General features: G+C 42.2%; 1 protein-coding gene across 5 annotated transcripts in view; it reads left to right on the top strand.

Annotated features, from left to right (window-relative positions):
* FYB2 (FYN binding protein 2) overlaps positions 1 to 25,642 on the top strand; it is a 71,461-nt gene that overhangs the window by 28,770 nt on the left and 17,049 nt on the right. For all 5 annotated transcript variants that reach the window (XM_065553872.1, XM_065553873.1, XM_065553874.1 and 2 more), the window contains 8 exons: positions 3,831 to 4,623; positions 6,018 to 6,212; positions 13,801 to 13,834; positions 20,443 to 20,543; positions 21,419 to 21,450; positions 22,585 to 22,616; positions 24,453 to 24,543; positions 24,921 to 25,065. In XM_065553872.1, coding sequence (XP_065409944.1) covers positions 3,831 to 4,623; positions 6,018 to 6,212; positions 13,801 to 13,834; positions 20,443 to 20,543; positions 21,419 to 21,450; positions 22,585 to 22,616; positions 24,453 to 24,543; positions 24,921 to 25,065 — 1,423 coding nt within the window. The remainder of the gene's footprint in view (positions 1 to 3,830; positions 4,624 to 6,017; positions 6,213 to 13,800; positions 13,835 to 20,442; positions 20,544 to 21,418; positions 21,451 to 22,584; positions 22,617 to 24,452; positions 24,544 to 24,920; positions 25,066 to 25,642) is intronic.

The following is a 25,642-nucleotide window of genomic DNA, read 5'->3' as shown; positions in this document are numbered from 1 at the left end:
GTTCAAGTGTTATAATTTTTCATAAATAGGCATAATCTCAGTGAATATGGTATCATGAATGATTTACCCAGCTCCGGTACATATGGTAGTGCCAAGTGTGCCTTTCTTAGGTCTGTGTTTCATGTGCATACAAAGTGTAGAAAACGCCAACCATCTGAATCTGACAATGTGAATGTGTTTCCTTTTCAAGACGTGTGTGGGGGGGGGAGGGGGGGAGAATTGGAGAGTTCCCTAGCCTAAAGTACTATGGCTGCAGTTAGCATAGACATATTATAAAGCTTTAACAACATCTGCACCTAAAAATCACTCTTCATTCCTAGATCCCTTGTTTGCAAAGTGGAAAAATAGCGGCACAGACATTTAAAGAAGCCAGGGTGAAACTAGAGAACCTGTCAATTAATTAAGCAAAGTGAATTATAGTTGCCATTTCAAGGCAAGAGAAATAACCTGAGGGGAAAGAGGGATTTGTATTCACATCCTTTTTAATTAAGGCAAGGGTGGGGAGTGGGAGGACACAGAACAGAAGACAGAACTGTTAACTCTTGCCATCCCATTTTGCCATTAGATAGTTAACAAACAGATTTGGGTTTAATGAACACTGTACCAAAGAAGACAAGTCTTGTCTAACATGCTGATTGCAGTTATAAGCACCAAACTACTTGTTCCCTCGTGTACAGTTGCGTGTGTCTCTTGTATTACCCAGTTTCTCATTGATACCATTAAACACCTGAAATGCATTTAAGGAGCTATAAACAGTGTTAAGTCCTTCAGGTGTAGCTTCAGTATACACAGCTGCTTGGTGCCTCTGCAATGGAAACAATGGCACCTTATTTTGTCCCATTATCTGTTTGATGTAGTCCTGGCTCTCTGTGGTGACTTGGATAGAGGGTGAATCAGTTTTCTTTCTGGAAATCTCCGTTCCCTTTAAACTCCGTAATAGACTAGCCAAGCTTCTTATAGTGCGTCACATCGCTGGCCCCAAATATGAAATATAATAGAAGCAATTCACTCTCCTCTATGGGGTAGGTTCTTTACATCATACACTGTCATGTGAAAGTAATAACATTACTGAAAGGGGTTATTCAAGAGAAATTGTCAGTGTTTAATAACTGTGCAATTAAATAAAATTGAGTAAAACCTCAGTATGCTATTCATCTATTCTGCCTTAACGTTACGGGTCTAAGCACTTCTTCCCCGCTCCCCCACTCTGAAGAAGGCAGTTCTGTCGTAAATTATTTTTTTCCAATTTCCTCATTAGACAGGTTCTCGTGAAGTATCACAATTCTTTGCATTGAACTAAATAGTTAACCTGGCACACCTAATGTAATCATGGCAGATAACAAGTTTTATAGAGCAGTCCAAGGACTTGAGTAGCTCATAAATTTGATGTCCGGCTCTCTTTAGTTTTGCTCAGGACTGAATTCAAAAAGTGTATTGCAGATAAACATCACAGATGCCTTATTTTTCATCATGGGACAGCAAAATGCCTGGGACAAAATGGGACAAACCTATAAAGTTCACTAAACTTTGCCCACACCTTTTTAAAATTAAATTTAACAAGTTTTTAAAAAAATGCTAATCTTTCAGGCAAATGTAGAAAAATGACTTTTACTGATAATATATTCTCCTGTCTGGATAACTTGTCTTTCCTACCCCATGTTATGTGTTTATCTGGCACGCTGAATGAATAGTGGTGATTATAAATCTGAGGATCAAGGAATGTGTTGGAAATCTGATACAAGTTCCATACTGCACTGACATGAGCTAAAAGACTGAGTGAATTACCACTTATTCTAAGATGATACAATTTGGCCTCAAAGTATTATTCATGTACGAAGTTCCACTGAGGTCAATAGAACCAGTCATGTGTGAGAGATGCAAGATTTGTTTAACAATACAGGGGACCTTGATGGATAGGATTGTTCTTGTAATTCCTTTTCTGAGAAGTCGACACTAGAAAGCTAGTCTGTGGGTGGACAGGGTATTAGGTGCTCTGGGCAGCAGCAAGCACACATGACTGTGTTTCATGTCCTTAAATAAAATAGTTTAATGTCAGTTAGCTTATATCATTTCCAGCACTTACAACAAAGGGGCCGGGGGAGAGGTATTGAAACAATTTAGCACTTGAAAAGTACTAGCTTATGAGTTTTGGAACTAGTTATGAGTCACTCTTCATTTTGGGGCAGATCAACTGAAATCAATGGATCTATGACCAATCTACACCAATTTACAGCTGAGGAGACACCCTTATTGTTTCCCTCCCTCATTAGTAATGACTCCTAAACCCTTGTCTCTCACCTAGGCCCTGATCCTGTGTGGTTTGAGTGTCTTCTGAAGCCATTGTCTTTAATGGAATATTGGTGTGTTCAGTGCCTTGCAGGATCGTAATGAGTGTAACCAAGCAACTATTTTCCAACCTGTGCCTATGCAGGTCACTATCCAGTGTACCTATAGCCGTGTCGATCCCAGAATACGAGAGACAAGGTGGGTGAAGTAATATCTTTTACTGGACCAATTTCTGTTGGTGAGAGAAACACACACACTTTCCAGCCACGCAGAGCTCTTCCCCGGGTCTAGGAAAGGTACTACCAGCATTACAGCAAAATGCAAACTGGAACAGAGCGTTTAGAATAAGTAGTTAGCACATATTGTAAGGGACTATTGGAGGTAGAGTGGCCCGTTAACACCTCTGCAAAAAAAGCAGGTTAGTGGGTTACAGATTGGATTTGTGGCATATTACAGCAGTATTTCTATTCAGTCCATGATTTTTAGTGTTTAGCAGAGTAATGAATTTAAGCTTCCCGGCTCGTCTTTTGAAAGTGTTGTGCAGGTTTCCTTTGAGGGTGAGGATTGATAGGTCAGAACGCTTTGCAGAAAGTGTTAATCCACAGGTGATAGGGTGGTCTTTCCTGTGTGAGCTCATTTAAGAGTAGTGATTGTCTCATTTCACCCACATAGTTGGTGCAGTATTAAGTTTAGGTAGGGCACTGGATAAGGTACATCCCATGTTGTGATAGGCATGTGTAGGATCCATGGATCTTGAAAGGTGTTGATCATTGTAGCAGTGGAGATGTATTGTTCCAGCAGGTTCTGGTGCCACTTTGAGTTGCTGTGTTGTGGGGAACTTGCCACTGATTATGATGATCTTGGAGAGGTTTTGGGGTTGTTTGAGGCCAGAAGTGGAGGTTGAGGATGGGGTCCCCATTGAGTATGGGTTGTAGTTGTTTGACACTCCACATAAAATTAAAAAAAAAAAAAAATAAATATATGGAGATATACCTATCTCATAGAGCTGGAAGGGACCTTGAAAGGTCATCGAGTCCAGTCCCTTCCAGTGTGAGGTAACAGGTGACAACTAAGTCTGTGGTCAGAAGGGATTTTATTTCTGTATTGAAGCAAGTTCTCTTGGGGTATTTAGGTGGCCTGTTCCATGATTTGATCATCTTCTCTGGTGGAGTGTCCTTGTTTGGCAAAAGCTTGTCTCTCTCCAATACAAGTTGGTCCAATAAAAGATATTATCTCACCCACCTTATCTCTGTATCTGCAAGTCACTGTTGTTGATTACTCCTTTGGAGACTGTGTAAATGGTGGGTGGAGGGAGGGGTTTATGCTGAAGTAGCTTGTCTAAATTTAAACACATGAGACTTAATATTGGTCTTCTGTTTAGTTTTGGGTGAGGGGTATGGTATCTGCACCCTTTGGCAATTCACTTAATGTTTTGTAAATGTGCCATTAAATTTTCATCCACTTTTCCACCAAATGAACCGTATGAACTAATTGCCTCTTTGGAGAATGACAATAACCTTTCTGCTGCTTTTCCCCTCCTTTAGGAAGGCATAAGTGACTTCAGAGCACTCCGAGCAAAATTTCAAAATGATTCCAATTTTTCAAATACTGTGCCACAACCACCCAAGAAGCCTCCGGCAGAAAGTTTACACCTACCAAGTTCCGACACTAAGGGTGTGTCCAGTCCCAGAATCCTGAACCAAGGGAAAGTGCTGGTGTTAGAACAAAAGAGAGAACAATTTTGTTCTGCTGTGCATAGCTCAGAGCGAATGCAGTCCAAACCTTTCGTATTGCCTAGAGTCAAGCATGTCAACTTGTATCTAGCAGGGAAGAATGAAGACCCAAAGAATAAAGCCGTGGAGGGAGCCCTTTGTGGAGATGCACCTCCTAGAGGGGATTCGCAGAAACCCCGTCCAACTTCTTGCATTTCTCAGCAGGCATCTGTTAATGCAAATTCGGAGGAAGAACTGTTAAACTCCTTCCATCATACTCTGCAGATCTGGGAAAGTGCTTCAGCTCAGAATGACAGAAAGTGTGCAGTGCTTCCACCATCACAGTGTATAAGTGGGAATCCTTCTGCTCAGCCACGGGTTCTGAACACTACCCTCGGAGCAGAGAGCAACAAAATGAGAAGTGCTGGGAAGGAGCAAGTACTGGATTTCTCCACCCAAAAGAAAGTTCTCCCCACCAGCAGAATGCCTATACTGCCCCAGACTTCATCACCTCTCCGTCCATCTAGCGGTTACAAGAGCACTGAGCAAAGCCCTAAGACGACTGGATTCTCTCAGCTTGCTTATGATCCACACAAGCCAAGTGAGACCTCTCAGTATCTGAAAGGTAAATCCATCCTCTCGACATCGTTACGTGGTATTTATATGGCACTCTGCCAGTTTTGAGGCTCAGCCATGAGAACTTTAATGCAGATCCAAAAGAGAGAGCATATAGGATCAGTTGGGATGGGTACCTACACGCTGCAGAATTGGGCAGGAGGCTTCCAGAGAGAACTTTCTTCTAGTGGCGCTTTGGCATGGCAAGATATGGCGAGAACTGATATGTAGGGGTGCACAAAACTGACAAATAATTTGGGTAGGAAAAGAAAGGAAGGTGAGTAACTGGCTAGCTAGGTCCTTTCAAGCTGCTGGGGGGTGGGGGGCAGAGGACTGGGTGGGAGGTAAGTTCAAGTTCTGGAAACAGGGTTAAGGAGGAAGAATGTGTTTCATTTGAATCAGTTTGCCTATCCTTCCTTACACTGAACATTGGACAGACTGGATTCTTATGTCATGGTATTCATGTTTCATATGCTCTGCAAAAAATTAAGGGGTTTATTTTCTATAAAGATAACTTCTGAGTAAAAATGGAGCTGGTTTGAATCCTCAGATCTGTACATTTCCCCCAACTTCGGGAAGTTCAGGTCCAAACTAAGAATGCGCTTGCTCCTTCAGGCATTTCTTCTAGAAATGTGCTACCAAGGAGGTATTGAGGAGCAAGTTCATTTGATCAGCTTCAGATTTAGTGCCAAAATGTTGAAAAGATTAAATCCTTAGTCCCGCCCAGGAGTGCTGCCAGCTTTTCTGCTGACCTAGGCGGCGGAAGGTCCCACTCCGAAATGCCGCCCCCCACAGAGGCGGCGGAAGGTCCCGCCGCTGAAAAACCGCCGTGGTCACCGCCCCCCAAATTGTAGTGCCCTAGGCAACCGCCTAGGTCGCCTAATGGGTTGCGCGCTGGCCCTGGTCCTACCTTGAGTGCAGGGGACTGGACTAGCTGTCCTCTCAAGTTCCCTTCCAGTTCTATGATTCTATAAAATCGTTGTTTACTCTGGAAAGCTACCTTATAGGAGCTGCATATTTAAGAGAGTTATACTGCTAAAGTCTAGAAAATGAAAAACTTATTGGCACTGAAAATTCAATTTTTTTTTACAACAAATCAAGAAAAAGATTGCTCTCAAAGGTGGCCAATTGTATAACAATCTGAAGAAACAGAAAAAGAGCCTTCTACTTTCTTACTACTACTTACTTACTACTTTTCATTCTGTAACACCACTGAAAAATCAGGCCCCACGCTGAGTAAGTGTCTATGTATAAAATGAGAATAGGCAAATTTTAACTGGGAAGGAAACTGTTTGACATTCCTACCAGTTTTTTGGCCAATTTATGCAAACAGTCCTACATGAATTTTTACTTGAAATGAGAAGTAATAACTGACTCTCTCCTTGTGGCTCTTGTTACAAACAGCATCAGAACCCTTTCTCCATCATGCTGGCACAGAAAGACAACTTGATGTCAAGGATAGAAAACCTCCAAAAGTTAAACCACTTCCTTCAGTTGAATCTCTTGGTTCCCCTCCAAAGAAACCTCTGAGGCCCCCAAAAGTGAATCTCGGTGCCTTCCGGCAGTCAGCTCCACATGTCAGCGGAAGAAATGAAACTGGTAAGAGATTTTGTCTTAGTTTCTAGCAGAGCTGGTTGAAAACTCTTTTGATTTTAAAAAGAATGAGGAGTACTTGTGGCACCTTGGAGACTAACAAATTTATTTGAGCATAAGCTTTTGTGGGCTAAAACCCACTTCATCAGATGCATGCAGTGGAAAATACAGTAGGAAGATACACACACACACACACAGAACATGGAAAAACTGGGTGTTGCCATGCCAAATATAATGAGACTAATCAATTAAGGTGGGATATTATCAGCAGGAGGAAAACAAAAAACAACAAAAAAAAAACTTTTGTAGAGATAATCAGGTTGGCCCATTTCCAACAGTTGAGAAGAAGGTGTGAGTAACAGTAGGGGAAAAAATTAGCATGGGGAAATAGTTTTTACTTTGTGTAATGACCCATCCACTCCCAGTCTTTATTCAAGCCTAATTTAATGGTGTCCAGTTTGCAAATTAATTCAAATTCTGCAGTTTCTTGTTGGAGTCTGTTTTTGAAGTTTTTTTTGTTGAAGAATTGTGACTTTTACGTCTGTAATTGAGTGACCAGGAAAGCTGAAGTGTTCTCAGACTGGTTTTTGAATGTTATAATTCTTGATGTCTGATTTGTGTCCATTTATTCTTTTGCATAGAGACTGTCCGGTTTGGCCAAAGTATATATAATAGCCCACCTTAATTGATTAGTCTCGTCATAGTTGGTATGGCAACACCCAGTTTTTCATGTTCTCTGTGTGCATATATATCTTCCTACTGTATTTTCCACTGCATGCATCCGATGCAGTGGGTTTTAGCTCATGAAAGCTTATGCTCAAATAAATGTGTTAGTCTCTAAGGTGCCACAAGTACTCCTGTTCTTTTTGCAGATACAGACTAACACGCCTACCACTCTGAAACCTTTTGATTTTACGTTTTCTGTCAGAAAATGCAGTTTCATCGGAGGCCTTGTTTACGCTGCACACCACCATGAGCTACGCACTGCCTTGGAAAGCAGCTTGTGTCCACGCTCACTGGGGTGTGTGTGTGTGGTGTGTCAAACAGCGCAGTGAAAGGCTTGGGGTGGGGGGCAGGAGGGAAAGGCTCTAGTGGGGGAAAGATGGGGGGGAAAGACCCCTAAGGGAGCTGCCAAAGCCTTTCCCCATGCTTCTCTGCTACAAGAGCCTTTCCTCACTGCCAGAGCCTTTCATTGCAGTGGGAAAGGGCTCCAATAGTTGGGAGGCAGTGGGATACTACACTACTTTTTTTTTAAAGCAGTGTAGATGTGGGAGGCACTGCTTGGGTGTGTAGAGAGTTGTGTAGGGTGTATATACCCCGGGGCTGAGGTGTATAGGGCACTCTACTCATCTAAGACGTGCATTACCATACAGGTCTGTCTCATCTTACGCGGGGGTTCCGTTCCGCGGTTAGCACGTAAAGCGAAAACCGCGTATAGCCAAAATCCCATTGAGTTCAATTGCGGGCGAAATCACCCACATTACAGGTATAGTATTAAAATAGTTGTTTTTTCTCTTTTTTTTTGTTTTTTGTTTTTTTGTTTTTTCCAACCGTGTAAAGTTGAAATCGTGCATGTTAAATGCGCGTAAGATGCGACAGACCTGTATGCTGTGCTATTTATACCCAGGCTATCTGGGCATGTAGCATATATACTCTGCATGCTACTGCAAGTCTATATCTACCCTAACTTGAACTGTTTTGTGGGAACAGGGCGATAGGTGTGTGTTTTTGTTTTTTGTTTTTGTGTTGTAAGAAATTTTGGATGGAAAGGGAGTCAAGATTTTTTGACATTAATATTAAATTCTTTTTATCTGAATGAAAAATTGAAATTTTTCAGAATTTCTGTTGTGAATTTTTTTGTGTGCCTTTTTGTTTTTTGTTTTGTTTTTGTTCAGATTCAGAACCAAAATAAACTTAAATATATCGGTAACGTGTTCTACAGGTTGGCTATGCCTTGTGGGAAGAAGTACTTCCTTATGTATGGTTTTAAACCTGCTGCCTATTAATTTCGTTGGGTAACCCAGAGTTTTTGTGTTATATGAATAGGTAAATAACACCTTCCTCCTTCATTTTATCCACACCATTCATGATTTTTATAGACCTCTATCATATTTTTCCCCTTACTCATCTCTTTTCCAAGCTGCATAGTCCCAGTCGTTTTAATCTCTCCTCATCTGGAAGCTATTCCATACCCTCATGATTTTTGTTGCCCTTCTCTGAACTTTTTCCTACTCTAAATATCTTTTTTTGAGATGGGGCAACCAGAACTACATGAAGTATTTAAGGTGTGGGCGTACCATGGATTTATATAGCGCCAACGCGATATTTTCTCTCTCTTATCTATCCCTTTCCTAATGGTTCCTAACACTGTTAGCTTTTTTCAACTGCTGCTGCACATTGAGCAGTTTAGAGGACTATCCATGATGACTCCAAGATCTTTCTTGAGTGGAAACAGCAAATTTAGACCCCACTATTTTGTATGTATAGTTGGGATTATGTTTTCCAACATGCATTACTCTGTACTTATCAACATTGAATTTCATCTTCCATTTTAGAGACTAACAAATTTATTAGAGCATAAGCTTTCGTGGACTACAGCCCACTTCTTCGGATGCATATAGAGTGGAATAAATATTGAGGAGATATATATACACACATACAGAGAGCATGAACAGGTGGGAGTTGTCTTACCAACTCTGAGAGGCCAATTAAGTAAGAGAAAAAAACTTTTGAAGTGATAATCAAGATAGCCCAGTACAGACAGTTTGATAAGAAGTGTGAGAATACTTACAAGGGGAGATCGATTCAATGTTTGTAATGGCTCAGCCATTCCCAGTCCTTATTCAATCCTGAGTTGATTGTGTCTAGTTTGCATATCAATTCCAGCTCTCCTTTTGTCCCTCCAAACCCACAAACATGATACAGTTCTGCGGTGACCTAGAATCCTACTTTCAACGTCTCCGACTCAAAGAATATTTCCAACATACCTCTGAACAGCATACTAACCCACAGAATCTACCTACCAGCACTACAAAAAAAAAAGGATTCTGCGTGGACTCCTCCGGACAGTCGAAACAACAGACTGGATTTCTACATAGATTGCGTCCGTCAACGTGCAAAGGCTGAAATTGTGGAAAAGCAACGTCACTTGCCCCATAACCTCAGCCATGCTGAACACAACGCCATCTACAGCCTCAGAAACAACCCTGACATCATAATCAAAAAGGCTGAGAAAGGAGGTGCTGTCGTCATCATGAATAAATTGGAATATGACCAAGAGGCTGCTAGACAGCTCTCTAACACCACATTCTACAGGCCATTATCCTCTGATCCCACTGAGGATTACCTAAAGAAACTACACGATCTGCTAAAAAAACTCCCTGACAAAGCACAGGAACAAATCTGTACAGACACATGCATAGAACTCTGACCAGGGGTATTCTATTTGCTACCCAAGATCCATAAACCTGGAAATCCTGGACACCCCATCATCTCAGGCATTGGCACCCTAACATTAGGCTTGTCTGGTTATGTGGACTCTCTCCTCAGACCCTACGCTACCAGCACTCCCAGCTATCTTCGAGATACCACTGACTTCCTGAGGAAACTACAATCCATCGGTGATCTTCCAGAAAACACCATCCTGGCCACTATGGACGTAGAAGCCCTCTACACCAATATTCCACACAAAGATGGACTACAAGCTATCAGGAACAGTATCCCCGATAATGTCACAGCTAACCTGATGGCTGAACTTTGTGACTTTGTCCTCACCCACAACTATTTCACGTTTGGGGACAATATATACCTTCAAGTCAGCGGCACTGCTATGGGTACCCGCATGGCCCCACAGTATGCCAACATTTTTATGGCTGACTTAGAACAACGCTTCCTTAGCTCTCGTTCCCTAACGCCCCTACTCTACTTGCGCTACATTGATGACATCTTCATCATCTGGACCCATGGAAAAGAAGCCCTTGAGGAATTCCACCATAATTTTAATAATTTCCATCCCACCATCAACCTCAGCCTAGATCAATCCACACAAGCGGTCCATTTCCTGGACACTACTGTGCTAATAAGCGATGGTCACATAAATACCACCCTATACCAGAAACCTACTGACCGCTACACTTACCTACATGCCTCCAGCTTCCATCCAGGACACACCACACGATCCATTGTCTACAGCCAAGCTCTAAGATATAACCTCATTTGCTCCAATCCCTCAGATAGAGACAAGCACCTACAAGATCTCTATCAAGCATTCTTAAAACTACAATACCCACCTGCTGAAGTGAAAAAACAGATTGACAGAGCCAGACGAGTACCCAGAAGTCACCTCCTACAAGACAGGCCCAACAAAGAAAATAACAGAACACCACTAGCTGTCACCTTCAGCCCCCAACTAAAACCTCTCCAGTGCATCATCAGAGATCTACAACCTATCCTGAAAGATGATCCTTTACTCTCACAGATCTTGGGAAACAGACCTGTCCTCGCTTACAGACAACCCCCCAACCTAAAGCAAATACTCACCAGCAACCACACATCACTGAACAAAACCACTAACCCAGGAACTTATCCTTGTAACAAAGCCCTATGCCAACTCTGTCCACATATCTATTCAAGTGACATCATCATAGGACCTAATCACATCAGCCATACCATCAGGAGCTCGTTCACCTGCACATCTACCAATGTGATATATGCCATCATGTGCCAGCAATGCCCCTCTGCCATGTACATTGGCCAAACTGGACAGTCTCTACGCAAAAGAATTAATGGACACAAATCTGACATCAGGAATCATAATACTCAAAAACCAGCGGGAGAACACTTTAACCTGTCTGGCCATTCAATGTCACCTGTGGGTGGCTATCTTACGACAGAAAAACTTCAAAAACAGACTCCAACGAGAGACTGCTGAGCTGGAATTGATATGCAAACTAGACACAATCAACTCAGGATTGAATAAGGACTGGGAATGGCTGAGCCATTACAAACATTGAATCTATCTACCCTTGTAAGTATTCTCACACTTCTTATCAAACTGTCTGTACTGGGCTATCTTAATTATCACTTCAAAAGTTTTTTTCTCTTACTTAATTGGCCTCTCAGAGTTGGTAAGACAACTCCCACCTGTTTATGCTCTCTGTATGTGTGTATATATAGCTCTTCAATATTTATTCCACTCTATATGCATCCGAAGAAGTGGGCTGTAGTCCACGAAAGCTTATGCTCTCATACCTTTGTTAGTCTCTAAGGTGCCACAAGTACTCCTGTTCTTTTTGCGGATACAGACTAACACGGCTGCTACTCTGAAATCTTCCATTTTGTTACCCAGTTTAGTGAGATCCCTCTGTAACTCTTCGCTGTCTGCTTTGGACTTGAGTAATTTTGTATCGTCTGCAGATTTTGACACCTCACTGTTTACCCCCTTTTTCCAGATCATTTATGAATGTTGAACAGCACTGGTTTCATTCAGATCCTTGTGGAACTCTGCTATTTACCTCTCCTTACTGTGAAAACTGTTTATTGATACCGTTTGTTTCCTATCTTTTGACCAGTTACTGATCCATGAGAAGACCTTCCCTCTTATCCTGTGACTGTTTAAGCACCTTTGGTCAGGGACCTTGTCAAAGGCTTTCTTAAAGTCCAAGTACACTAGATCACCCTTATCCACATGTTTGACACCCTCAAAGAATTCTAATAGGTTGGTGAGGTAAGATTTCTCTTTACAAAAGCCATGTTGACTCAATATGGGGATAGTTGAAATCCCCTGTTATTGGGTTTTCTGTTCTTTGTAGCCTTTCTAATCTCCCTGAGCATTTCAAAATCCCTGTCCTGGTCAGGTGGTCAGAAGTGTATATTCCTACCGCTATCCTCTTGTTCAAGCATGGAGTTTCTATCCATACAGAGTCTATGGTACAGTTGGATTCATTTAAGATGTTCACTATATTTGACTGCTTTCTTTCACATATAGGGCCACTCTCCCATCTACTCTGCCATTTCCATATATTTTGTAGCCTGGTATTACTGTGTACCACTGATTATCATTGTTCCATCAAGTTTCTGTGATGCCTATTACATCAATATCCTCATCTAATACCAGGTACTCAAGTTCCCTATCTTGATATTTAGACTTCAGGCATTTGTATGCAAGCACTTATAAAACTGGTCAATATTTATTTCTCTGCCTTCCTGTGATGTAATTGAATGGGATTCTTTTTCATTTGACTGGTTTATTTTCAGTCCCAACTATAGGCCTGGCTTGACATGAGTAATTGGATGTGGTTGAGGCCTCGTTTCTTGGGAGATAGGATTAGGGAGGAAAATGAATTGGTAAGCTAGAAACAGAATGTCTGTACTAAGTAAGATAAGGGGGAACACTCGGGGAACCATTTACAATGGGTAAAGAAGCCTGGAACATAAGCGGGGGGGGGAGGGGGGAAGTCATGCTTGTACAGAGCACAGTGACCAATCCAATGCATAAATGTATATAAAGGAAGAGGTTTGCTGTGTAACTTTGGATATTTGGTGTGCCCTGTACCCATTCCCTGTGCTTCAGCCTGATCAACTCAAGTGTACTTTAATTGTATGCCAACGAAGAAATTTCAGTAACATGTTTTGAAGTCAAACTGAGTTCTTGGGAACTGAGTGGGTAAGGTCTCGAAAGCTACTGAGTCAATAGGTGTTGGGGCAGCTTGTAAGACCCTATCTGTACTTTATCAACTTCTGTCCTCTCCTCTTTTACTAGGCTATAGAGTATCCCCTTTAATGAGGGATGTCTGTCCGAACCATGTGGTCCTCCGCATCTGTCAGCTTTCCCTCAGCCATTAATTTTAAAACTCCTCTATGACTTTTATATTTACATGACCGCAGTCTGGTTCTGTTTGATTTAGGTGAAACCCATTCTTCCTGTATAGGCTCTTCCTCCTTCCCCAAAAGGTTCCTCGGTTCCTAATAAATCTAAATTCCAACTCCGAACACCATCTTCTCATTCACACATTGAGACCCTGCAGTTCTGCCTGTCTGACCTGCCCTGCATGTGGAACTGGAAGCATTTCAAAGAATGGTATCATGGAAGTCCTGGACTTTAATCTCTTTCCTAGCAGCCTAAATTTGTCCTCCAGGACCTCTCTCCTACCTTTTCCCTATGTCATAGGTACCTATATCTGCCACAACCACTGGGTCCTCCCCAGGACAGCACATAAATCTATCTAGATGTTTGGAGAGGTCCACACCCTGCGCACCCTGCAGGCAATTCACCATGTGGTTCTCCTGGTCATCACAAACCCAATTAGGTGATTTGATCATTAGAAATATAGCTATTACTGGTACCTCCCCTTCCTAATAACTCCAGGGAAAAGGAATAACTGTACGTAGGAAGATGTATACAGACAAAAGATTTTAATTTTTATGTTTACACTTGGAAATTTGTGTTAATACCTCTTTGCCACGTGGTCCTTAAAATATCTCTCACTCTGTGCTACTCAGCCCGTTGTCCTGTTCCATTGTAGTCTCATGATGAATGTAGTAGCAACTATATTTTGTTTGCCACTTGTCAAACACTGTTGGTTTTTACTTGCAGCTGCTGTAGAAGATGACTACCTGGCTCCTGAAAAGTAAGTGTGTGGATTTAACTTTATAGGCTACAGGAACATATTTGTACTAAAACAAACAATAGTTCCTGTAAAAATTTTAAGCTCTTCTTCTGAAGATGGGACACACTTATAAGCAATAAAGTGCTACTTTTATAATTCCCCATTGTGCACAATTCTTGCATTTAAATGACATAGAAAGAATCCTCCTGAAGCAAGCACTTTGTATAATATGTGTGGATTCACTAAATTACATGTCTGACTAATATAACTCCTATTCAAGAAGACCTGGGTGGCTGAGAGTATTAATAATGGGAGTTTCTTCTCTCTAGATTATCTGTTTTGAATATAGCTTGGACAGGTCTTTGAGTGAGTAGGCTTTCTTTGATGCCAGTGTGAATTGAGTTGGTGTTCCTTGTAGACACACGTATGTCCCAAAAGTACCACCATATCTGACATTCTCAATGGTGGCCTATTTGCTGAGTCAAAGGCTATGTCTACACTACCACGGTAAGTCAACCTATGCTACGCAACTCCAGCTACGTGAATAATGTAGCTGGAGTCGGCGTACCTTAGGTCAAGTTACCACAGAGTCTACACCGTGGGGGGGTCGACGGGAGTAGAGTTCTCGTTGGGGGTAGAGTATGGGGTCAACTGGAGAGCAATCTGCAGTCGATTTGGCGGGTCTTTACTAGACCCGCTAAATCGACCGTCGGTGGATCAATCTCAAAGCATCGATTTCCCCCCCCCCACCCCCCCCCCCCCCCCACCCCCCACTATAGTGTAGATATGCCCTAAGATATGAATGACTAGCAACCAATTTACCCTCTCATACTTAGACAAGGTCCTGGTAGACACATACAATAAGATCTTAAAGTTTACACAAGCTATAAACTTTACAACAATAGAGGAAAGGAAATTACAAAATTTTCCCCAAAGTCTTTAGAATATCATGAGGTGGTAACTGGAGACGTTTGAACTTGGGAGAGCTAGGTTCATAGGTGGCTTGTGAACTGACCTTGCAGAAAAGAAAGAGTTTAAAAAATAATAATGCTTAGGCCAGGAGACCTTGTTCTCCTCTCCTGTCCTCTGTTCGCTATGAACGTTATTGAAAGGCTAGACGTGTGTGTGTGTGTGTGTGTGTGTGTATAGCTGGTTCTTGCTAGTGCTCCTTTGTTTAGCCTGCAGTAAACACTACATGACACGCTTTCTGACAAGCTGTCTTCTGGTTTCAAAGCAGATTGTTCACCACCCACGTGTGTGTGGGTATCTCCTCCCACCCCCCCTCATTTCCCACATTCTCCAGCTTGATGTTTTAGAAATGAAATGCTTTGAGAATTGTTGCTGAAACAAAGACCTGGCATAATCTGCAGGTGCTGGAAGTTTACTGTTATCCTTAGCTGTCAGCAGAAAAGGATTTTGATCTTTCGTTCTGTTTATTCTGCAAGCACAGACCTAAGGTACATGAGATTTTGCTCCCCGCTCTTGGTATTTTTTGTTGTTGTTTATACTTGTGTGATCTTTGGAATGGGATTTGTATTGCTAGTGTTCTAAACTGGCCACCTCATCGGTACCTCTTTGAACCTGGAGCAATACACTGATTCCTAGGTACTTAAGACAACTTGTATGCTTAAAGTTAAGCATGTGTTTTAAGTACCTTGCAGAACTATGCCCAAAGACTTAAAGAAATAAAAATAGAGACTCTCTAAGGTCAAGTGTCCACATTAATAGCCTTAATTTGGCACTTGGAATCTACACACTGATGATGACCCCGTAAGTGTCGACAATAGAAGCTGAGGTTTGCATCAGTTGATTCTCTCAAGGTTAATCCTTGTTTCAGAGGGTCAGCACTTGTGCAACTACATCAACTGCTAAACCAGGACTTTTTCGGAGTGTAGGCAAGGCCTTGAATCAGTCCAGAAGGTCTGGCTGTACAAGGGGACTCTGATGAAGAGCCAGCGGTGCCGGGGAGGGAAGAGATTGGACTGGGCCGAAGGAATCCATTTTGGAGTGGGTAGGTAGATGGGGAGGGCAAAAGGGCTCTATTCTAGGTTCTGAAGGAGAATGTGCCCAAAGATTCCTGAGTCTCAACATTCCTGTCAGAAAATATCTCTGAAACCAGCTGGCAAAGTGTCTTATCTCTGCTAAGTATCAGAGGGGTAGCCGTGTTAGTCTGAATCTGTAAAAAGCAACAGAGGGTCCTGTGGCACCTTTGAGACTAACAGAAGTACTGGGAGCATAAGCTTTCGTGGGTAAGAACCTCACTTCTTCAGATGCAAGTCATCTGAAGAAGTGAGGTTCTTACCCACGAAAGCTTATGCTCCCAGTACTTCTGTTAGTCTCAAAGGTGCCACAGGACCCTGTGTTGCTTTTTATCTGTGCTAGTTGCTCCCCCTCATAGCGGATGATGAGCTAAATGTCTAACGGAGAGTAGTAGTAGGTGAAGTGGCAGAAGTCTGTGTGGTAGACCTAAAGGTTCCAACCCTGCTAATGGCCCATGTGGATGTTAATGTTTCCATGTGATGGAATTTTTTTTTTCAGTTTGTTTATTTTAAAAACCTTGGAAAATACATACAAAATCCATGTTAAACAACATGAAGATTGCAAAACTAAGCACTGAAAAGGTTGGAAATGCCAGATTTAAGGTTGCCTGCTTAACCTTAATTTGGACTCCTTGTGCACATGTATTATTATGAGCATCTAATCATAAATCAAATACTATTTTTTCCCCCACCGGTTCCCAGTGGAAAGTGCACATGTTGATTTGGCTGTTTGCAACTCTTCAAAGACCTTATGCACCTATTGGTGGTTCAGCATTTATTTGACGGTTTGTATTTAGTTGACCAATTACATCATAAACAAGAAGGTCGTGGTAATTTGGCTGCTTTACTGGAAAACTGGAACTTTAGAGGGAAGGAGTGAACAACTCTGGTGTGCAAAGCAAATCCCACATATGGATCAATATCTATTTTGCTTTGGGTGTGAACATTGACATGAACAAGCACCTTTTACTCATGAATATTCATGGCTGACTAAACAAAGGGAATACAGTGGCTGAATTGAAAATTCATGTACTTTAAATAACACAGTGGGGAAGTTAATGCGTGTAATTTAGTTTTCAGTCCATTACAATAAATACCCCACACATTCTAAATGTCACTGATGCAATCAGTTTATAAATTAACCAAGTTGCCTGGTATATGCCAAGCAGGAAGAGACTTATTTTTCCACGTGTTCCACTGTCTATTAGCAATATAATTCTTGTTTAGAAATTAAACTGTCCAAGTAATATATTGCAGCAAAGATTAGTTACTTTGAACTCCTAATATGATTATATAGTAGGTTGTTTAATATTTAACAGTGAATTATCCAACTTGAGTTGCAAGTCACCCTGCCCACATGGTAAATTGAAATGAGATCATGGACACTTTGCACAACCAAAACCGTGCCCATCAGTAGACCAAGTCACACAAGAGTTCTAGGGCCCCACCATGATCATTTAGGGATGTGGAAGGTGCAGTGGTTAAAGGGCTGCTTGCATCTGTCCCCTCTCTGAATGCATCCCCTCTTCCGAGAGGGAATCATGTGATTCTCCAATTCCGAGACTGGGCGCTGGGCTACAGTATCCTGTGTATCCATTGTGTTTATCCAACAGCTCCCTCTCTGGATTAAGTGCCTGTGGTGACTCCCTTCAGGAGTCTATCACCAGACAGCCTGTTAAAACCAAAGTATTTAATCTTCACAATAGAATAAAACAGAGGAGAACTTTAAAACAACAAGCAGTCTATACACGTGTCTAGCTCACCTAAAGCCCAATCATCAGTAATGGTGGGTCAGGCAGAATTAGATACTTCTGTCAGCCTGAACACCTCACCAACAACATCCCCCAACAGCTACTACCTTAGTGTGTGTGGGGTGCGGGGGGGGGGGGGGGGGGAGGGTAAATCAATTTTTATCCAACCAGAGATCCTGTGTCTTCTCAGGGTCCCTGTATGGCAAAACAAGTTTTCTAATTTGGCTGGGACCCAGGGGTAGAATCCTCACAGCTAATAGCTCGAGCATTGTCTCTGAACGGTCCTGAAGTGTTTATCAGGACCCAGGGCTCTTCTCAAGCAATTGTTTTGCTTCTTGCTTGTATTTTCCAACAACCCAGTTGAGTCAACCCACTATAGTCCTATAGTAACCAGCCCAATAACCGATATTCGCACATGATTACGTGACAGCTCTGTTTATGACAGAGGCTCTAGCACAGCCCTGTCCACCCTAGTGAATTTCACTGTGGCAGACTTTCACTGCGTCATCAGCTGAAATCCTGCATGATGCTGGGGGGAAGCACAGGGTGACCAGAGCCCTTGAAATGGAAATGTTGGGGGGAGGGGGAGTGAATCTGTTTCTGCATCCACAGTATCTCATGGACATCAGAGCTGGACCTGGCTGTGCTCCACCCTGTGTGCATGCAGAAGGGAGGCAGAGACAAGAGTGGGGCCTGGAGGAAGGGATGGAGCTGCTGCTGCAGTTAGGGTTGCCAAGCCTCCAGGATTGTCCTGGAGTCTCCAGGAATTAAAGATTAACCTTGAATTAAAGATTATGTCACGTGATGAAACCTCCAGGAATATGTCCAACCAAAATTGGCAACCCCAGTTGCAGTATGTGGGATCAGGCTACGACTCCTGGTCCTGCATTCCAGCCACCACAGGTTCCCATGGAGACACCCAGCCTGGGAGAGGAGCAGGAGCATGTGAACCAGCTGCCAGGGTAGCATGGGAGACAGGACAGAGCAAAATAGCACCTGGGCAGAGGCCTGGGGGTGCGCACAGGGCACCAGCCACCGATGTGGGTGATGAGACAGAACTCTGGCACCAGGATGGGGGACAAGCTCGTGGGGGAGGGGGGGTGCACAGGGCACTTGCTTCCCCCCTCCCCCCCCGCCCCTCCACCCCACCTAAGTAGCTCTCCCTGCCCCTTCACAGGGAGCTTCTCCCCTCCCCATGCTGTAATTTAATCCCTAGAGTATAGCACAGGGATAGGATGCATTAGAAATGAATGCATAAAGTGACTGAACAATCTGCATATGAGGGCTACATACTGCCAAGTTTGGCTTCATTTCTGGTAGATCCGCTAATAAAATGAATAGGGTGTGATGGGGAAATTTGTTCAACAGTGGCCCAGACTTGTTTTTTAATAGTTCTACCTCTAGCACTGACTTCAGTATTTTAATTTCTCTTGTTTCTTTCTCTTAACCTCTGATATCTTCCCCTCCTCCCCCCACTTAACTGCTAGGCAGGAAAACATACTTAATCTTTGTTCTGTTCCTACTAAGTTTAATAGCACCGTGGTGACAGCATAAGAGTTCCAGAAATGGTTTTCTGATGAGCAACTTGTGTTAAGGTATTTTGTCAGTTGGCTTTCAATAAAAGAAAAAAGTTTTCTAATGTTTTTCCATCACTATTTCACACTCAATGTGCACACTCCTATAGCTATCCAGTTCTGGCACTTTTAAAATGCCAAGTGCAAAACCTTGCTAGAAAATTGCATTGATGTGCAGAAATCAGAAAATGAAACTACCTCTGTTTTCTGTGTGCTCTCAACAAAGCCTCTTCCACTTATACTGGTTGAGAGTTTGCTAGAACTGGACTTCAAGCTGTATGCGGTTTCTCCACCGCCCCACTTCCTGCATCCCAAGCAAAAATGTCTATGGTTCAGTGCTTCTATTAAGTTTCAGTGGTGGAGCTGAAACTTCTGCACCTGGCTGGGCCCCACCCCTGCAGAGAATTAGCAGTATGTAGTAACCCAAACAAACTAATCACACTTTAAAGAAGCAATCTGCATGCTGAAGTGCAAAAGTCTCTGCTGTTCTTGTGATCGTTATTATGTATTTGTATCCTCCTAGGAGCCCTGGACCAAAATCCTGTTGTGCTAGGTGCTGTACAAATGCAGAACAAAAGGACAGTCCCTGCCCCAAAGAGATGACAATCCAAGTATAAGGCAAAAGACACCAGCGAGTTACAGACAGACCAATGAGGGGGTACCAGGAAACAATGAGACACTATTGGTCAGCATGACAGGCAGTGGACTCTGCGCACAAGCAACCTAGTAGCATGTTCTAGGTTCATCCCATCAATACACTGGGGATTTCCATGAATAATTTCCAGAGAATGCTAGTGTGACTTGGTCTACTGACTGGCAAGGTTTGGTGATGCACAGTGTCCATGAGCTCACTTCAAGTGCAGTGAGTGTCGATCACTAAGGGAGGCTTGGCTGCTGCCCTTTGTTCTGGACCCAGGTTGAGGGGTGGGATTGGGGGATATGTTGAGGTTTGTGTCTACACAAAGCCCAGTAACTTGGGCTTTATGCAGGCAAGGTGAACTTCAACTGAAGTTATCCTATGGGTGATTTTAAATGTTTAATCACAACATTCTAGAGTAGATATAGCATGAGACAGTGTACATCTTAGCGCAGGCCTCTTAATTAAGATAGAAGTTCCCAATCATAATTCATTTCTCATAGATGGTATGCCAAAGTTCTTCAAGATCCATTAATTCATTTTGTAGCATTTTCAAAAAAACAACACTGTTCTCTTCCTCCTCCCCCCCCCCCCCCGACACTCCCCTTTTTCTCTCATCATTCCCTAGTGCTGAATCTGAAGAACTACATAATTATGAAGAAACCATATCGTACGTGAAACGATCTGGGAACTCTCTAACCTCGTGTGCCATTCAGGATATTGCTGACTGTGAGTCTGTTAAACCAATGAATATAGGCAGAGTATGTGGGGTCTAACTACCTTTTAAAGAAATGGCATTGTTCCTCCTAATCTGTTAGAAGCTCAGTTGCATGTCTGAGTTACCCTCTTTCACAAAAATGCCCCTGTTTGTGACTAAAGGTGAATATTCCTGCTTTACAGCCTAACCTATCCTCTCCTCTTTGCCACTAGAAGGAAACAAACTTGTGTGTGAGACTGAAAATGTGTATGATGGAGTTATAGGATCATGGTGGGGGGAGGCTGAAGGTAGAACTGCAATGGAAAAAGTCATGTGACTGTAGTCATGTAGAAGTACTGGGGATGAGGGCGCAAAGGAAGAGAAGTTAACTTGGCACAATTCAGTCTCCTTTGCAGGGGGGTGGAGGGTTGAAGAGGTGCTACTTCCAATGCATGGAACTCTTATGCCATCTTAATTCTCCCCCTCCCCCTCCCGCTTTGCCTTTCTTGTTCTGTCAGGTTTATTCTTGTGCTTTTTTTTCCCCACCTTGTTCCCCTTCCTGGTGGCTCTTCTTCCCCATTTCTCTTTGACAGAATACAACTTATTTGCTCAGGGTTGTGTTTGGGACAGGCCAATTCTTGTTCTTGTTCCAAGGGGTGTGAAAAGATTGAGCTGACAGGGTGTGAACCAGTTCTCATGCAGGGAACTGACCATCTGGCCATTGGGCCCTGCAAAAGTGGGTGTTTTCCCCCATGTAGCCTAGAGTACCCTTGGCTGAATATGTGGGCCAGTCTTCTCTATAGCCACAGTTCCCTTTCACAGGCTGTAGTTCAACAGCATTAAAACTGTGGAAGATTGTATAACCTGAACCTAAAATGCAGTAATTGTTTATAAATCTTTATTCTAGCATCTAGCACGGGAATCCAAGAACACGAAAAGGTAGGTCATCTTCTGCAACCCTCACCTGACCTTCTAGATAAATCTGTAAGACATGCTGGTGCTATGTTTTGATGCCTTGGAAACTTGTGACTATCATATCCTTCACATAATAGGCTATTCTGTGGGGACTCTGGAGACTGATGTGCCCATCCCGTGGGATCTATGGAACCAATTTCCTTAGCGCCCTTTGAAAATCCTAGCCTCACGCTTCTGATGTTTAAAGAAGTAGTGATACAATCTAAATTTAACAGCATGTTTTATATCAAACAGGTCTTGAGTAAATCTCTGAGAGTTTTAAAATTCCATAAGGGAGATGCCTGTATAAACCTCTGTCGAAGATAGGAATGTGCTGGTAATTCTCTACTCAAAGGCTTGATGGCAAAAACAGTGTTCACACTTCCTTGCCACAGCAACGTATTTAGCCAGCGGCTGATGGGTGTGGAAGAAAATAATTGAACTGGTGTCAGAAAATATTTCTTATGGGTGTGGCTTCGTGTTCTGTCATGAAGGGAAATCAGATGGGGCCATAACCTCTGAAATTCTTAAGTCAGATTCCAAAACTGGGCAAATGACCTTTACTTTCAAAAGAAAGAGCTTATTTGCTCTATCTGAGTGAGGTCCCATGTCAAATTTTAGTTCTGAACTGAAAAGTGATCAATGTGTCCATTATGTTTCAAATGGCTTATCTGTAATGCAGTAGAGGAGGAGTTTTGGCTTTCTTTATTTCTAATGGTCAAAAAGCCTAATTGTATTTAGAAAGGTTTTATGAAACAAAACTAATATTTAAAAGATTGGGTCTAATCTTGCAAGCACCTCAGCACATGCTTGACTTTACTCCTGTGAGTAATTTCATTGACCATTAGCTTGCTTATTTATTTATTATTATATAAGGAATTATTCAGGTCAATATGCACATCTTTTTCAGAAACTGCTTTTATTCTAGAAAATAAGGGAAAGATACTGCTTTTAACCGATCATAAAGCTCATTTCTAAATGCAGGTCACTACATGGGTTATATTGTTTGTACAGAAACACACTTTGAAATATCAAATATTGAGTGGCATTGTGTAAAGCTTAGCTTCTTGCCGAACAAGGCATAATAAGTGAAGTTTTTTTACTTTTCTTTTTCAATAGAAGAAGAAAACTTTTCTGTTTGCCACATCCAGGTAACTTCTTCATTTATTTGAATCGCTTTTTATTTCTGCTCCTCTAAACAGGTTTAGCAAAGGAAAATGGCCTTTTTAGCTCTGTAATAGACCTGGGCGAATAACCTATGAGGTTATTCACAGAATATTTTATTTGCGAAATACAGTGAAATTTCACAAACACACTTGTGAATACAATTCCACTTTCTGACAACTTTCAAGGTTTCAAACTTCATTTTTGTTCTGCAGGGAACCAAACCAATACCTCTCAAACGGTTTTGCAGAAAGCTGAATTGTCAAAATGTCCTTTTCCTCTCCTCCTCCCTTTCCCCTGGGAAACCTGAGCTTTTCGATGTGGGAATGGGAGAGAGACTGACTCTGTAGCCTAGGAGACCCAGGTTCAAGTCTCTGATCCAGGCTGACAACACTCTGCTCTCAGTAGGAACTCTCTCACTGCTCTCCAGAAGTCACCAGAGAGCCCTGAACCCAGATCCAAAACAACTTGAAATGAATTTTTCATCCAAACTGATGTCTCCACAAAACATTTCAATTCCAAACAGCTCTACTTAAGAATTCTTTGTCCAGCTCTTTAACTAGACACGATGAAGGAAAAAGGCAAGTTTGAAGTTCACCCTGAACTATTTTAAGAGTAAAAATACATACTTCAAACACTGCAGTAAATGTAATTACTGTCGCTCGGTAACCTGCTTGCTTTAATGGAGATTGCTGTAGCATGTGATAAATTGGATTATTTTTGTTAAATGTGTAACTAAGGAAAAAAGTAATTTTGGGAATAGAATGAGGAGAGACGTTGCATCACCGGAATGGCTTGGGTATTCAGAGGGATACCAAAATGATTTCACACGTAAACATACGTGAAAGTGGGCTTTGGGATTATGTAGTAGGATGGGAGGGCAACTGTAGAGGAGAGTGTGGAAGGGATGGTGTAGTCAGGGAGAGTTCTGATGGAGTCGGGAACCAAAGAGGCAGGGCCAGCTCTAGGTTTTTTTCCCGCCCCAAGCAAAAAAACCAAACAAACAAAAACCCACCTCCGAGAGTGCAACTGCCAAAGCAGAGAAGAAAAAAAAAAAAAAAAAAAAAAACCAGAATGCCGCCCCTGGAATTGTGCCGCCCCAACCACCCCTGGAATTCTGCTGCCCCAAGCACGTGCTTGGTTTGCTGGTGCCTAGAGCCAGCTCTGCAAAGAGGGAGATGGAGACGGCATGAAGGAGAGCAAAGCTGTGCCAAATCAGAGTGTGTGAGGGGCACTGAAACAGAAACACGTCAGAATTGGTTCACCCATCCTAATACGTGTCTGACGTGGTGATGGGAATTAAACATAAAGTGAGCCAGTCGAGCTGACTAGATAAATATGGGAGAGGAAACAGGAGTTGTGTTTTTGATAACCCAGAAGGTCATTGGCTATGGACTGCCTCATCTTTCTCTCATCAGCCATCATCTTTGTTTTGTTTTGTTTTTTTAGTTGGCAAGACTTTTCTGTCTAGTTCAGTGTTCCTGTAACAGAGCTGGCCCAGGGTCAGCCGTATGAAACCACCCAGGCGAGAGCGTCAGCAATGGATCTAGTCTATGGGCTGTCCATTGTCAAAAAGTCCATTCCTCCTAGCTTGCTGTCATTCAAATTGTGAATAGTGCTGTGAATATTATTGCTCTGGGTTACCATCTGCTCTGTCTGCATGTTGGAGCTGATCCAGATTTTAGCGCTGGCATTAAGGAATATAATACACTCTGCAAAATACAGCCTCATCTCTCTCCTAACAAGTAGAGTAAGGGGGAGATGTTATGTATCAACACATACATCTTAGCCTGGGCTTGTGTAAGCATCTTCTAATATTTCAGCACTGAAAGAGTCACAGAGGATGGAAAAAAGGAAAAATCAAAATGGGATCTCGATAGAGAGAGGCAACAGCAAGTGAAGAAAACGTCCAAGGTAATATTTCATTGAGGTGCCCCTTGTATATTTGAGTAGTGTTGGGGTGGACAATGAGAGGGACTAGGGTATGATGCAGTTTTTGTTTTTAAAGCACAATGAAACTAGCTCTTGGCCCAGGGATTGAAGCAGTCATTGGTCTCCTAAATGAGGATAGATTATGGAATTTTAAATATTTTGTTTTCTCCCATTCGTGATGATAAATGTTTAGTAATATGACTGATACTATATATGTTTCTGAGTTGCATATAATCTATTACACCTCCTCTCTATATAGTGGGTTAATAATTGAGCTATATATATTTTTTTTCACATTGCTTGTAAATTAGGAATCTGATTCAAGCACTGCCCTAACCACATCTACATTTTCTCATTAGATTAGTGGTAGTGAGGATATGCTACATAAATCACAACTACATCAAGACAATGAAGGTGGGAAGAACAAGCTACAAGTTAAGCAGAGAGATACAACTGACGTCATCCAAACTGGGAAGTGGCTGGCAAAAGATGGAGTAGAACATTGTGAGTATCCCATTGTCTTTGTTTTATTGTACTGTTTCTTCAAACTTCTGTTCCATTTTTTACCTAAAATCTCTCAGGCCTTGTCTACATGGAAAAAATCACCCTGGTTTAACTTAAGGTGTAATTTTAAACCAAGTTAAAGTAGCACAAAATGCTGCATGGACACTAATTTTTTGTGTGTGTGTGTTTAAGACAATCTGTTCAAATTAGATTGTCCTGACTTGGCAGTGTTGAACAGAGTTGTGAAAATAACTGATTTTTCAGCTCTCTGGAAGTTTTTGGTTTGAGTTGAACGAAAACCAAAAATTTTCAGTGAATTAAAAGTAAGCTGAAAAAAATTTCATATCCGACAAAATGCATTTTTATGTTGGGTATTACCTTAAAAGCAAAGGAAATGAAGGGCTAGATTCACACAACTGGAGTGGGTGGTGTCTCCTTTCTATGGAGTAACCATGGTACTTACCTGGGATATGGAAGACTCTGGAGCTGGCACTTGAACTCAGGTCTCCAACTTACCAGGTAAGTGGCTTAAGCATCAGGCTATTGGATGTTCCGAAGTGGGACTCTGTCTCTCATG

Source organism: Chrysemys picta, chromosome 8, assembly GCF_011386835.1.
Source record: "Chrysemys picta bellii isolate R12L10 chromosome 8, ASM1138683v2, whole genome shotgun sequence".
NCBI lineage: Eukaryota > Metazoa > Chordata > Testudines > Emydidae > Chrysemys > Chrysemys picta.
The sequence above is the reverse complement of the archived record's forward strand: the minus strand, read 5'-3'. Positions and strand labels throughout refer to the sequence as shown.